This window comes from Anastrepha obliqua, chromosome 4, assembly GCF_027943255.1.
Source record: "Anastrepha obliqua isolate idAnaObli1 chromosome 4, idAnaObli1_1.0, whole genome shotgun sequence".
Taxonomy (NCBI): domain Eukaryota; kingdom Metazoa; phylum Arthropoda; class Insecta; order Diptera; family Tephritidae; genus Anastrepha; species Anastrepha obliqua.
Genome location: NC_072895.1, coordinates 110,880,798 through 110,893,119, shown reverse-complemented (window position 1 = coordinate 110,893,119; position 12,322 = coordinate 110,880,798). Strand labels below are relative to the sequence as shown.

At 36.0% G+C, this 12,322-nt stretch overlaps 1 protein-coding gene across 1 annotated transcript in view; it reads right to left on the bottom strand.

Annotated features, from left to right (window-relative positions):
- LOC129244344 (uncharacterized) overlaps positions 1 to 12,322 on the bottom strand; it is a 195,235-nt gene that overhangs the window by 128,378 nt on the left and 54,535 nt on the right. The window contains exon 6 of the mRNA XM_054881964.1: positions 6,289 to 6,428. Within this exon, the coding sequence (XP_054737939.1) occupies positions 6,289 to 6,428 (140 nt within the window). The remainder of the gene's footprint in view (positions 1 to 6,288; positions 6,429 to 12,322) is intronic.

Genomic DNA, 12,322 nt, shown 5'->3' with positions numbered 1-12,322 from the left:
ATTTTTTTTTAATTTTGGGTTTATTTTTCAACGCGAAAGGATGAATTTTAATTGAAAAAACTTCAATCAATTTTCTGCTACTATTTTTATTATTTTATTTTCCATTGGAAAATAACCTATGAATTGTTCGGGAAAACCAATTTTGTACATTATTAATTTAAAGGTGCGGCAACTCATGCTTTTATTAAGAGAATTGTTAATAGTTTAATTTCTACTACTTTTTTTATTTCTTGGTTAGTATAACTTTTGCGTGAAGAGTTACTTTTATTAACTATTTCCTTTGCTTTTTAGCAGAACTTCGGATTTAAACTTTAAATATTTTTAGTTAACTATACTACTATTTTTATAGTGAGTAAATATAACAAAATTTAGCTGCTACAAAAAAATCGTGACATGCATTTAGCAGGCCAGAGGGAGAGAGTGATTTGGCTTGATGACAGTAAAAAGCTAATAATTTTTTACTACTTTTTTTTTAATTTTCACGCTTTTATGTATCAAATTATTTGCTGAACCCTAAAATAATATGAATAGTAGATACTTAGTATATCTTAGGAAACTTTTTGGTATTTAATTTTTATATTTTGAAAAATGTTAAAATCTTCATTTTCAAACCAATTTTTTGTAATTTTTTCACCTTTCTAAACCTATAAAAAAATACTACCTGTTTAGTTTTTTAATTTTTGTACTAACATTTCCTAAAATTTAACTTCTTAATACCCTTTATACCTACTCATAAAATTTGTGAATTATGTATGTGAATGTTCGCCCAATTTTGTGTAAATTTCAAACCGCATTGTTATTTGAAAAACTCTCAAAATTCTTACGCAAATACACTTATCAACTAAAATATTAACTTTAAGCAACGAAAAACAAAAATACATTGAAATAAAGATAACAGAAACTCCACAAACAAACAAGCCAACAACGTAGCCGACAACGACGCCAAGTGAGAAAAAAGCAAAATTTGTCGCGTAAATCTGTGACTGTTGATTTTCGGTTGTCGGCTGGATTTTTGTCTTCCCTTCGTATACTTTTTGGGACAAAAATTTTCATGTTATTTAACTTTGCCACAAAGTACTAAAACTAACATGGGCACAGCAAGGATAGATGCATGTATCTACGTGTGGGTAAGTGCACATACATACATACAAATGTATTGGTGTCTACCGAAATTTGCATTGACTTATATGTATTTGTTTGCTTGTGTGTGTATGTACATATGTATGGTACGCCCAGAAAAGTTGAAGGGAAAATTTAGTAACTTATGCATAACAGGGATACCCCAAAGTGGGGGATTCAGTGTGACTTATGGTGGGGGAAAGGTAGTGCCAGAATTTTATGTATGTAAAAAGCAAGAGGAACGAAAATTGTCTAATATTGGATGCTTATCGGTTTGTCCTTAGAAATATTTGTGCATATGTATGTCCTGCCCACATGCTTGCTATGTATGTAGTGTTTGTATGCAGACATCTTTTTTGTATAATAGAGAGCAAGTGCAAGTGGAGCTGGCTTGCTTCTATATATTTCGCATATTTATAAGATACACCTAGTAGAATAACAGTAGCTTCTATTTCGGTAGAAATAAGGGATAGAGGTTTGAGTGGAAAAATTTGGTTTTCCATAAAGCGAAGGTGTTTTAAAACATATGAATGCACGTGTAGGCCCTTAATTAAATACTGAATTTTGCAAAACGAATAGCAGAGGCATGCCTTGCATTTCGAGAATGTACACTAACCCTATATAAAGAAAATTGATGCCCAATACCCATCTCTAAGCTTCATCCCAGCATTAGATTCAAATTCTTTGGAAAGCTTCTTCTCATTACTAGTTTTATAAGAGATTGAGAACTTGAAATGGTAATGCAAAACAGAAATATTCTTAGAATCACTTTTTTCAATCTGGTAGATAATTTAATGACATTATTTTAATAAGACATTTGACATATGTCCTCTATGGCTACGACTTGCATAGTCCTTCGATCAGTCCAATTTTTGATTGCTTTTCCCAATAAATCTGAATAATAAATCTAAATGAGCTCAGTTAGCAAGAATGCAACGGAAACGATGGTCATTTCGTTTTACTTCTTGTAAGAACTGTATTTTATAGGCACGTAAGCCAGGTTCCATACACAAAATTTTCCACGTAGTCGAAGGGCAAAGGCCAACAAGTTGAGAACAACGGCAAATCGGCATTTCGTCATGTTGGTGTTGTTGTAGCAACTTTGCCCTGCCAGTGTAGCGTAATCATCGGTTGTCTTCATCTAACTCATCTAACGGTAGGCCCAGGAAACTAGCTGTTTCGACGGGTTGGGTCCAGAGAGAGAGGGGTGTTAGATGAGTGGGTTTAATGGGGCATGTGGAAAGGTGGGTAGTGTCGTGCGGGGTGCCTTCAATTACTGGAGATATGTTTAGTATGTCGGGATGGATTCTGGATAAGCAGGAGTTTAACCTGCTACAGCATCCAGAACGTAATTTTGCTAAGGTTACGCGGGACTCTCGGGGAAGCTGGAGCTCTTCATTTGCAATAGGTGGTGGTTGGACTCCGATAATGGCATTCGAGGGTCGGGAGCTTAAGAAGGTGGTGAGAGTCTCCCGATGAATGTCGATTGATGTCTCTTGAATGTCTCTCGATGGCATTTCGTCATTTTCTTTAACACTTCGCTCTTTGAACTTCGCGAAAAGATGTTTTATCTTTTTTCCAAAGTCAATTTCCACAATTTGGAAGCGTTGTTCTGGCATTAAACGATTTATCATTGCTTGTCAAACCTTATTGAACAAAACAAACATTTTGCCTTTCTCAGCTGTCAAGCTAAAGGTATCGTTATTGATAGTTCTCAACTATTATGACCTCGGACTCAAAACCATATTCATAAAAGCAAAATTTCGAGCTATTTTGAGAATTCAAGGTACTGTTCGCTGAGGCAGCATTTCTAGCTACCTCTACAAGTAAAATTCTTGATTATACAGTGCGTCAAATAACTATAGCACAGGGAGTTATTGACAGGTTTTGATAATCTTATTTTTTATTTTTTATACTTAATTTATATAAGCTAACGCAATACTTCACACACCTCAACCAAAAAGTCATTGTAACCCAACACTCCACACGCGCAACGCTTTTGAGGAAATACCAGAGCAGCGATTGGCGTTCCCGTGGGAAACGCCTACTCAGCAAAGTACTGGTGACGTTGCAATCACACGGGCTTAGCTTTTAGTCTTAGTATTAGAATTAAAATATTTTGAAGTTCAGTTGTGAAGAAATTATCAACGAATAAAGACCGGTCTCGTCCAGAACAATTTTTTTTTAAACCACCACGACCGGGTAGTTTAACTTTTATGTTTTTATATAATATTAATAATGGGTTTTCCTTATAAATCCACGGTTTAAGGTTTGAGAAAAAATAAAAATATATCAAAAAATTATCATCGAAATCTCAAACTTTTTAATCAGAATTTTTACAGATATTTGTGTGTATTTTAATAGACTATTAAATGATTGTAAGTTAAAGTGGATTAAAAATCGCGTTGATTTTTGACTATTTATTTCTTTTTGCTGCTTTCATTTGTATTTTTTCCAAATAACAGATGCTTCAAATTCTTTTTATATGGGTATCAGGTTCAGCATTAAAAAAATCCTTTCTTTACTTTTTTATGTTAACTTAAAACTTAGACACAGTAGGCATGAGTTACAAGATCCAGACGGACTATAGACTCCGAAATGCAATTGGCTGAAGAAATTCCGAACAACAATAGAAGAAGCGGGATGTAAAAGAGGAATGAAACCTAACCCAAATACTCTTAAAATATTTACTGATGGCTCGAAAATGTTAGACGGAGTAGTGGCAGGGATCTATTGCGCAGAGCTAGGCAACAGGCAGTCATTTAAGCTTCCTGACCGCTGCTGTATCTTTCAAGCATAAGTCTTTGCTGTGGGTAAGGCTGCGGAAATAGCATTCGCAAGGGCATCAAGCAACGCTAAAATCAATATATACGTTGACAGCCAAGCGGCGATAAAAGCAGTAAACTCATATGAAATTTCATCTATATAAAAATGTTCTCAAAAGCAGGGAAGCCATAGAGAGATCAGTCGCAGACAGATTGTTGCATATCTATTGGGTACACGTACATAAGGGCATTGCAGGAAGCGAAATTGTAGATGAGATTGCCAAAAGCGCTGTTTACAGGCAATTCGAGCAAGAAAACGACATACCTAAACCTTTAAATACGGCATACCATGACATCGCCGCGGACATGAATATACGGATAGACAGGAGGTGGAATAAACTAGCGACTTGTAAAACCGCGAAAGTCATGTGTACGCAGATAAATACGTCCGATTCGTACTAGCTCTGGCTAGAAAAGAAAGCAGAACTATCGTAGGTATGCTGACAGGCCACAATTTGCTAGCGGCGCACGCATACAAGATAGGAATTACCAACAACGACAGCTACAGATTTTGCAATGAACTGAAAGAGAGGGCAACGCTAGAACACCTTCTATTTTGTTGCCCTGCGTTAGCTAAATAGAACCAAATTAGAATGCTTAGGAGTTTAACAATATGAAAAGTTATAATGTCTCTCGGGGATAGAGCTCCAAAGTTTACTTAGATTCGCAAATGGCGCAGGCTTATTACAAGATGTCTACTACAAACAAACGTAAAGGTCTAGCTCCATCTGGTAACACTAAGGATCAATAGGTCTATGTGATGGCTTTCAGCCAGCTAGGTCAACCTAACCTAACCTAAAACTTAGACAAAAAATATGGTTGTCTAAATTTGTTTTGGGGATTGCTTTGATTTTTGCTGTAGGTCGCTTCCAGTTTTTGAATATTTTATTAAAATCTGTTTTTAAAAAGAAACCTTTTCAAATTTGGTATGCTAAGAAATTCAAAAATTCTAGTATATTTTGCTCCTACCTTTGCATACAAATTTTTCTATCAACTGTTAGAAATTTTAAAAATACTAGTACCTCTCTACACTACCTTCTTCCACTACAGTTCTAAAGTCAGGGTATTTAGAACTTTTAAAAATGCGAATAGTTTTCTCCACTACCTTTTTCGACTACTTTTGCATGCTTATTTATCTACTACTTTTTAAAATTTTTAAAACTCAGCGTAATTAGAAGTATAAATAATTCTAATACTTTTCTCCACTCTCTTTCTTTACTACTATTTTAGAACTTTTAAGAAGCGAACAACCTTAAATACTACCTTTTTCTACTACATTGGCATACCAATTTTTTCTACTACTTTTTGTAAATTTCTAAATTTCGGGTACTTAAAAATTGTGAAAATTTGAGTACTTTTCTCCACTATGTTTTGCGACTACTTTTGCATACTTATTTATCTACTACCTTTTAAAATTTTAAAAACTCAGCGTAATTAGAAGTATAAATAATTCTAATACTTTTCTCCACTATCTTTCTTTACTACTGTTTTAGAACTTTTAAGAAGCGAACAACCTTAAATACTGCCTTTTTCTACTACATTGGCATACTCATTTTTCTACTGCTTTTTGTAATTTTCTAAATTTCGTGGGATTAAAAGTTGTGAAAATTTGAATACTTTTCTCCACTACCTTTTTCGACTACTTTTTAAAACTAAATTTTTCTATTACGTTTTATAATTTTCAAAATTCAGTGTTGTTAGAAATTTAAAAATAAATTGAATACCTTTCTCCACTACCTCTTTCTACTACTATTTAATACAACACTTTTCTATTGCGTTACAATTTTTTTCGAGTTCGGTGTGATTACACATTTTAGTAATTTTCGTTTTCATTTCTCCACTACCTTTTTCTACTACTTTATCATACTAAATTTATCTACTACTTTTTACAATTTTTGTAATTTGGTGCGGTTAGATATATTAAAAACTCCAATGTCTTTCTTCACCACCTTTTTCTACTCCTTTTTTTAATTTTCCCAATTCGGTGTGCTAAGAAATTTAAAAAACTCAAATTTTTTTCCCTACAACTTTTGCCTATCCTTTTTCGATAACATTTTTCTACTACTTGTTATATGACCACGACCACAAAATTTTAAATTTATATTAAACATTTTTTACTATTTCCATAACTATCATTTTCAAAAACTGCATCAGCTCTCAAAATATATTACGCCTTTTTTTCAATTCTAAATACTACCATTTGAAAATTACACAAAGAGTTTTATCCTTAAGCGATTTCAGCCAACTCACATTCCAACAGCCTCAATTTACTTCTGTTTACTTATGTCCTACCTTTACGAAAACTATTTTAAGCCTTTGCCTGCAAATACCATAGTCTACTTACCGGCGTATCGCCATCATCCTTCTGCCAGCGCGGCGTACTCGGCGGATTCGAGTCAACATCACATTTTAGCGAAACTTCAATGCCTTCACGCAGCGGATAACCGAAGCCGGGTGTGCGTGAGATGGCGAACGAAGGTGTATCTGCAAAAAGCGAAAAGGATAAACGTAACTACAAGAAACACATACATATTTACATTGCATAGGAAGAATATTGAGATGTAAAATTCGAATAAATGCGAATATGTAAACTTTTACGCAACAAAAGGTAGTAGTTAAGACATTGTGGCTGCGAGAGCAAGCGAAGTTCTGGACCTTAGCGCGCGAAAAGTATGGCTGGCAACTATGCGGAAGAGGTGTAGAGGACGGGTAGTCGTCGCAATTACCCTTCCCTTCTATGCAGCCTGTCGCGATGCTGTGGTTAAGCCGCCTCTTCCAGTAGGTGTTGCCCATAGCTGACTCGCACACGATTCGGCTTTACACCGTTTTGTCGCTTTTTAATTAAAAACTTTATTATTATTATTGTCTCTCTCGTGCCCGCACGCCCACACACACACATATATCTATATATATTCCTGCACATTCACAGATATTGCTGCCGAAAAACTTTTATAATTAAAGTAAATGTAAATGCGGCACGTGTTAAGCGCGCAACAAAAACAAATGCAATGCAAATGCTTACAAATACAATTGCACAACAAAAACAAAAATCAAATACCAAAATGACAACGAAAATCAGCGAAACAAAAGTTGTCTCCTCCACTATTCGCTTACAGATGTATTGTAAATTATAGTTTTAATAGCAGTTGTGTGAATGAGTTTGGTTTGGATGTGTGTGTGTGTGTGTAGATATATAGGCAACAGGATTTCCGCCTACTGAAAAGTTGTAGCTACTTTTGTTAGACTCGTGAAATCTCATTTCAGAAGGCGTTTACTTGGTTGGATCTATGTGTGGCAATCATTTTGATGGTAGAAATGTAAGCACACTTTTAGGCGTGGGATAATGCAAAGAGAACACCGTTGTGGGTGGAGGGTACTGAAATTAAATGTAATTGATGTGATTACCAAGTTATAAATTTGTGTATTTTATGGCTGATTGTGAAATGAGTTTTGTTGGAAATTTGCTTGCAACTGGAGTGATCTAACAAGAATTGATCAAAAATAATGCTACTGATTAGCCACAGAAAAAATTAAGGCTTAATCAGTGCCTAACTAAACCTAAGCTCCTTCCTTCTACTTAAGCTGGAAAAAGAGTTAACCAGCGGTGTGTCGAAGAGGAGAATTTGTAAGCGATAGAAGTGATGATAGACGGGGAAGAGCTTCGCATAAAATCCATCTGCCGTTCATAGTTGGTATAAAACTGTAGGTTCCTCCATGTGTAGAACAACCGCAAGACGTGCACCACAAATAAGAGGATGAGCTCCGCCAAATACCGTATAAAGGGTGTGCACTCCATTTAGGTAAATATTAAAGTGATTTTACTACAAATGCTTGCTACCTGGAAACTTTCCAGACAGATAAAAAAAGTATCTGGGGTTGATTAAATAAACTTGAGTGATCTATAGTGATATTAAAGAAACCAAAGTTAGTCTCTAGTGTTATCACAAAAACAAAAAAAAAAAAAGAAAAAAAGCATAGAGGGTGTTAAGCTTAAGAACCTCTTCAAGACTTTATTAAATTTCTGGTGCTGTAATCCCAGAGTATCGCTCAATGAAGGGGAAAACCTGGAACAAAGTCAAATTAGTAACAAAGCAGGTATTTCAAAGTACACTTAGCATTATTTTGCTTAAAACTCATTCATATTCCACAGCTACCTTTCGATACATAAAACACTAAGCACAGCCACAGAAGCTACTCCAGGTTACCCTTAAAAAAACAAAAATTAAAGGTTACCCTTAGCATTTGCTGCCACAAAAGCTGTGCAAGTTTCACTTTTAATGTGTCCTAGTGGTACCATGGAACATGCTATAAAACAGCAGCTGTTTTACCATTGATAACTTTTCCCATTCTATGATCTAAAAATAACCCTGACAGAGAGATGTTGATGCATCTGACATCATTACTTTGACAAACTTAGTCATAACTTCTCTAGAAATGTATAAACAGGTATTACCATGACCGCTAAACAACTTATACTTGGTATAAACTTCGGAGTTTGCTCATTTCCATTTAACCCGTTTAGTTCCAACAGCCAAAATATAATTGCTGACCTACGTGATTGACCTTGAATAAGTATATTAGGGCCGGTCGATTTAAACATCGCTCATTGCTCTGTGACAATCGTATTCTAGGGCTCAAAATAAGAAACTTTGCCGAAGGAACCATACCTCTAAAACGAATTCTGATGTCCCCCGATTTGGGTCGAACGAAAATTCCCACTTTGACCCATTTAGAATGCTCCAATCGAGTCCAAATATAAGACCGACCCCCACTAACTTTGGACGGCCGATCCACCCATGCCAGTGGCATACCCCCTGGAACTCCCCCGGGGGATTCCCTATACAATCATTTCAAAATATCACCATTTTTGGCCTTTACATGAGAAAAGAAACCTTCGCCAAAGTTTCTTATTTTGATCCCTAGAATATGATTTTCACAGAGCAATGGGCGATTTTTTTTGCCTCCACACAAAAGACACTAAAAGTTCGACCCAAATTGGGGGACATCAGAATTCGTTTTAGAGGTATGGTTCCTTCGGCAAAGTTTCTTATTTTGATTCCTAGAATATGATTTTCACAGAGCAATGGGCGATTTTTTTGCCTCCCCAACTCCCCGACCCGGGCTAAAGTATATGTATGTATATATATTTATGTGTGAGTTCCTTTTACGCCTATTTGGAAGATATGACGTCATAGCGCGACTCGAACGTCGAATAGGTCATAATTGCTTAATTTTTTTATATTATGAAAAAGGGGCATGCGTATGTATATACCGACGGTTCTTAACTCAACGTTGACGTGGGAGGCGGTGTCTATTCGGTGGTTCTATTCGCATCAGCGTACCTCTACGCTTACCTGTTCATTGCAGCGTATTCCAAGCTGAAGTTTTGACGATTCAAGAAGGCACTCTTCAAAAACAGTAGTAGAGTGTTTTGAACAATTAAGAATATTCGCACAGTTTTTCTCTATAACTCCACTCTGGGTGCCAGGTAACAATGAGGGTAACTGTAAGACGGATGAGTTAGCTAGACTGGGCACTACACTCCAAATTACTCAAGGCAAAGTTGATATACCTATGCTCTTGGCAACATGTAAGCTCCGAATAGATAGATATACTTTAAGTATTGCCAATAATCGTTGGAGAGAATCACATATCTGACGCATTAGTAAGCAGGAATGGACATAATGGAATATCTGTCGTACTAACAGACTACTTAAATTTTATAGGAAATAATTAAGAATATTAGTTGAAGTCCTATCTGGGCAGTGCCTAATGCCAGCAGAATTGGAGCACCATATTTTGACTTTCGCAAATGGTGTCAGGTTGTAGAAGAGGAAGAGACAGTTGAACATCTTCTCTGTGGGTGGGTGGCTCTCTGTAGAAGAAGGTGGAATTTGCTTGGAATCGCTTGTCTGGACAACATCGCATAACTAGATCTAAAAAGTCTACAGAATGGTTTATAGAGGACCAAGGGGAGTAAGGATGGAATAGTTCCGGTGGTATCACAAGGGGCCTCTATTTGGACTAGGTGCGCCGTGCGACCGCCACTTTACCTTGCCTAACTAACCTAAGAGCTGATTGGCTATCAGTGGAAAATAAACAAAGAGATGATATAAAGTTAAAATTTCCACTTAAAAAGGTTTCAGAAAAAGTACTAAAATATCTTTGTATCTGGTGTACAACTAATTAATTTCGTTTTGGTCCTCATATCTATTTATGTAGTCAATATTTTGACAGTGACAGCTATTCTATGTTAAAGAACGCCAAAAAATCAAGTATATTTGATGTGTCACAGTGAATATCAGTAAACACACACTTTTTTTTATTATAGTCAAAATGTCAAATTACGTTCCAACAAAACAGTATTTGCGGGGAGGTTTGCTTTTGTTCTTCAATTTAAAGAAAAGTGCAACAGAAGCACATCGTTTACTCTCAGAAGCTTGTCCTAAATATGCCCCAGAGGTTAGAGTATGTCAGCAGTGGTTTGCACGAATTGAAAGTGGTGATGTTGACATATGTGAAGCCCGACCAACTAGCCAGATCGATACCAAAGCCGAATATTCATGGTTTGAAGGTAATGCTTTGTATTTGGTGGGATCAGATGGGTGTGCTGTACTATGAGCTGTTCAAATCGGGCCAGACGACCACGGGAGAGCTACACAGGCAACAATTGATACGTTTGAAGCAAGCAATAGCCGAAAAACGGCCAGAATGGGCGACCAGACACGATAAATTGATTTTCCATCATGACAATGCTCGGCCACATGTTGCAGTACCGGTCAAAAATTATTTGGAAAATGGATGGGAAATTCTACCTCACCCGCCTACAGCCAATACAAATTTATGATTGACTAGCTTTAAAAAAACAGTTTTAAGAAAAAAATAAGTTTGTCAAATATATTTGATTTTGTCTGTTTGAGGAAAAAAATTAAAGCGATTAACATAACATTTATGGAAAAATTGCTTCTTAACTTTTTAAGAATATTTCAGGATGTAATATATATTTATGAAAATTTCACTTGCGTGTGTAACGAATAACTGAACTTTTTCTGTTTGCCAAGACTGGATTCAGAACTATGATATTCTTTACGTGAACTTCTTTATTTAATTTTAAATATAAATTCTTAAGAATCTTTCGACTTTTAATTGACTTCCGTTCACGGAAATGTTGTGTATTTGAAGTGCCAAAAAATGCAAGCTCTTAATAATAATTTTTTTTGGTTTTTTATGAGAAGCTTTTTCATGGCACAAACATACTTGAAATTGTGCCAGCTTCTGCCGAGCAGCAACAAATCTTTTCGTCAAACTTTTTTTTACAATTTGGTATTTTGTGGCCGATATTTTCAAGCCTGTTTGAATTTATTCACGCATACCAAAAAAATACAATTCATAGTTTGCCTTTTGATGCTCCCAAAATAAATTTTTATTTTTATGTAAATTTCTTTCCTTGTCATCAGCATTGTTTAGTATACTGAAATTCAGGTAACCTTATGTTCACGTTTTTTTAACACCGCGAATTCTGAGCACTTAAAAATTCAAGTTTAACCGTTTGTTGTAATTACGGCAGAATTACTTAACATCTTTCTCTGTAGTCCTCCAGGTTCCCGCTTGGTATGCTGAAGCTTAATTTTAATTATATTTGTTTTTAATTTCGCTTTGCTTTCTTTTAGTGCCCATTGTACCACTTTATAAATTAAAATATTTTAACGCTTTTTTATTTCTTTAGCATTGGCGCAGTTTCACGGCCCCACAGAAAAAATTACTAAGATACAGGCGAAACTTGATATGCAAGGTGGCACAAAATGAAAGCCTCTATCGGAAGATTTATGGCGTCGCACGCTAACTGCATTTCACACTTGTGAACTAGGCAGCGGCTATAACACAATACAAAGAATGGAGCGCGTGAAGCTCAAAATAAAGGTTTGTATCCATCAACATATTTTGTTTTATCATTTAGTATCAGGTCAGTCCATAAGAGGTAACTGCGACGTGGTCGTCCTGAAGTCTTTAACTCCGACGCCTTGCTCGAACTCGTGGAAGCTGAGCCAAATTTGACAGTCGATATGATAGTTCAAAGGTTAAATTCATCCCATGGAACAGTTCACTGGCACCTGGTTCAGTTGGGAAAGGTTTCAAAGCTGGGAAAATGGGTTCCGCATAGATTTTCCGTCGCCAACCTTCAGTAGAGAGTGAATGTGTGTTCTCAGCTGCTGCAACGGCATGAAAATGAAATTTTTTTGAACCGTATCTTTACTGGGGATACAAAATGGGTCCTTTACAATAATCGTGTGCGCAAACGCCAATGGTTAAATGAAGATGAAACACCAGAACCGACGTCTAGAGATGGCCTTCACCCCAAGAAGATTCTCCTGTCTATT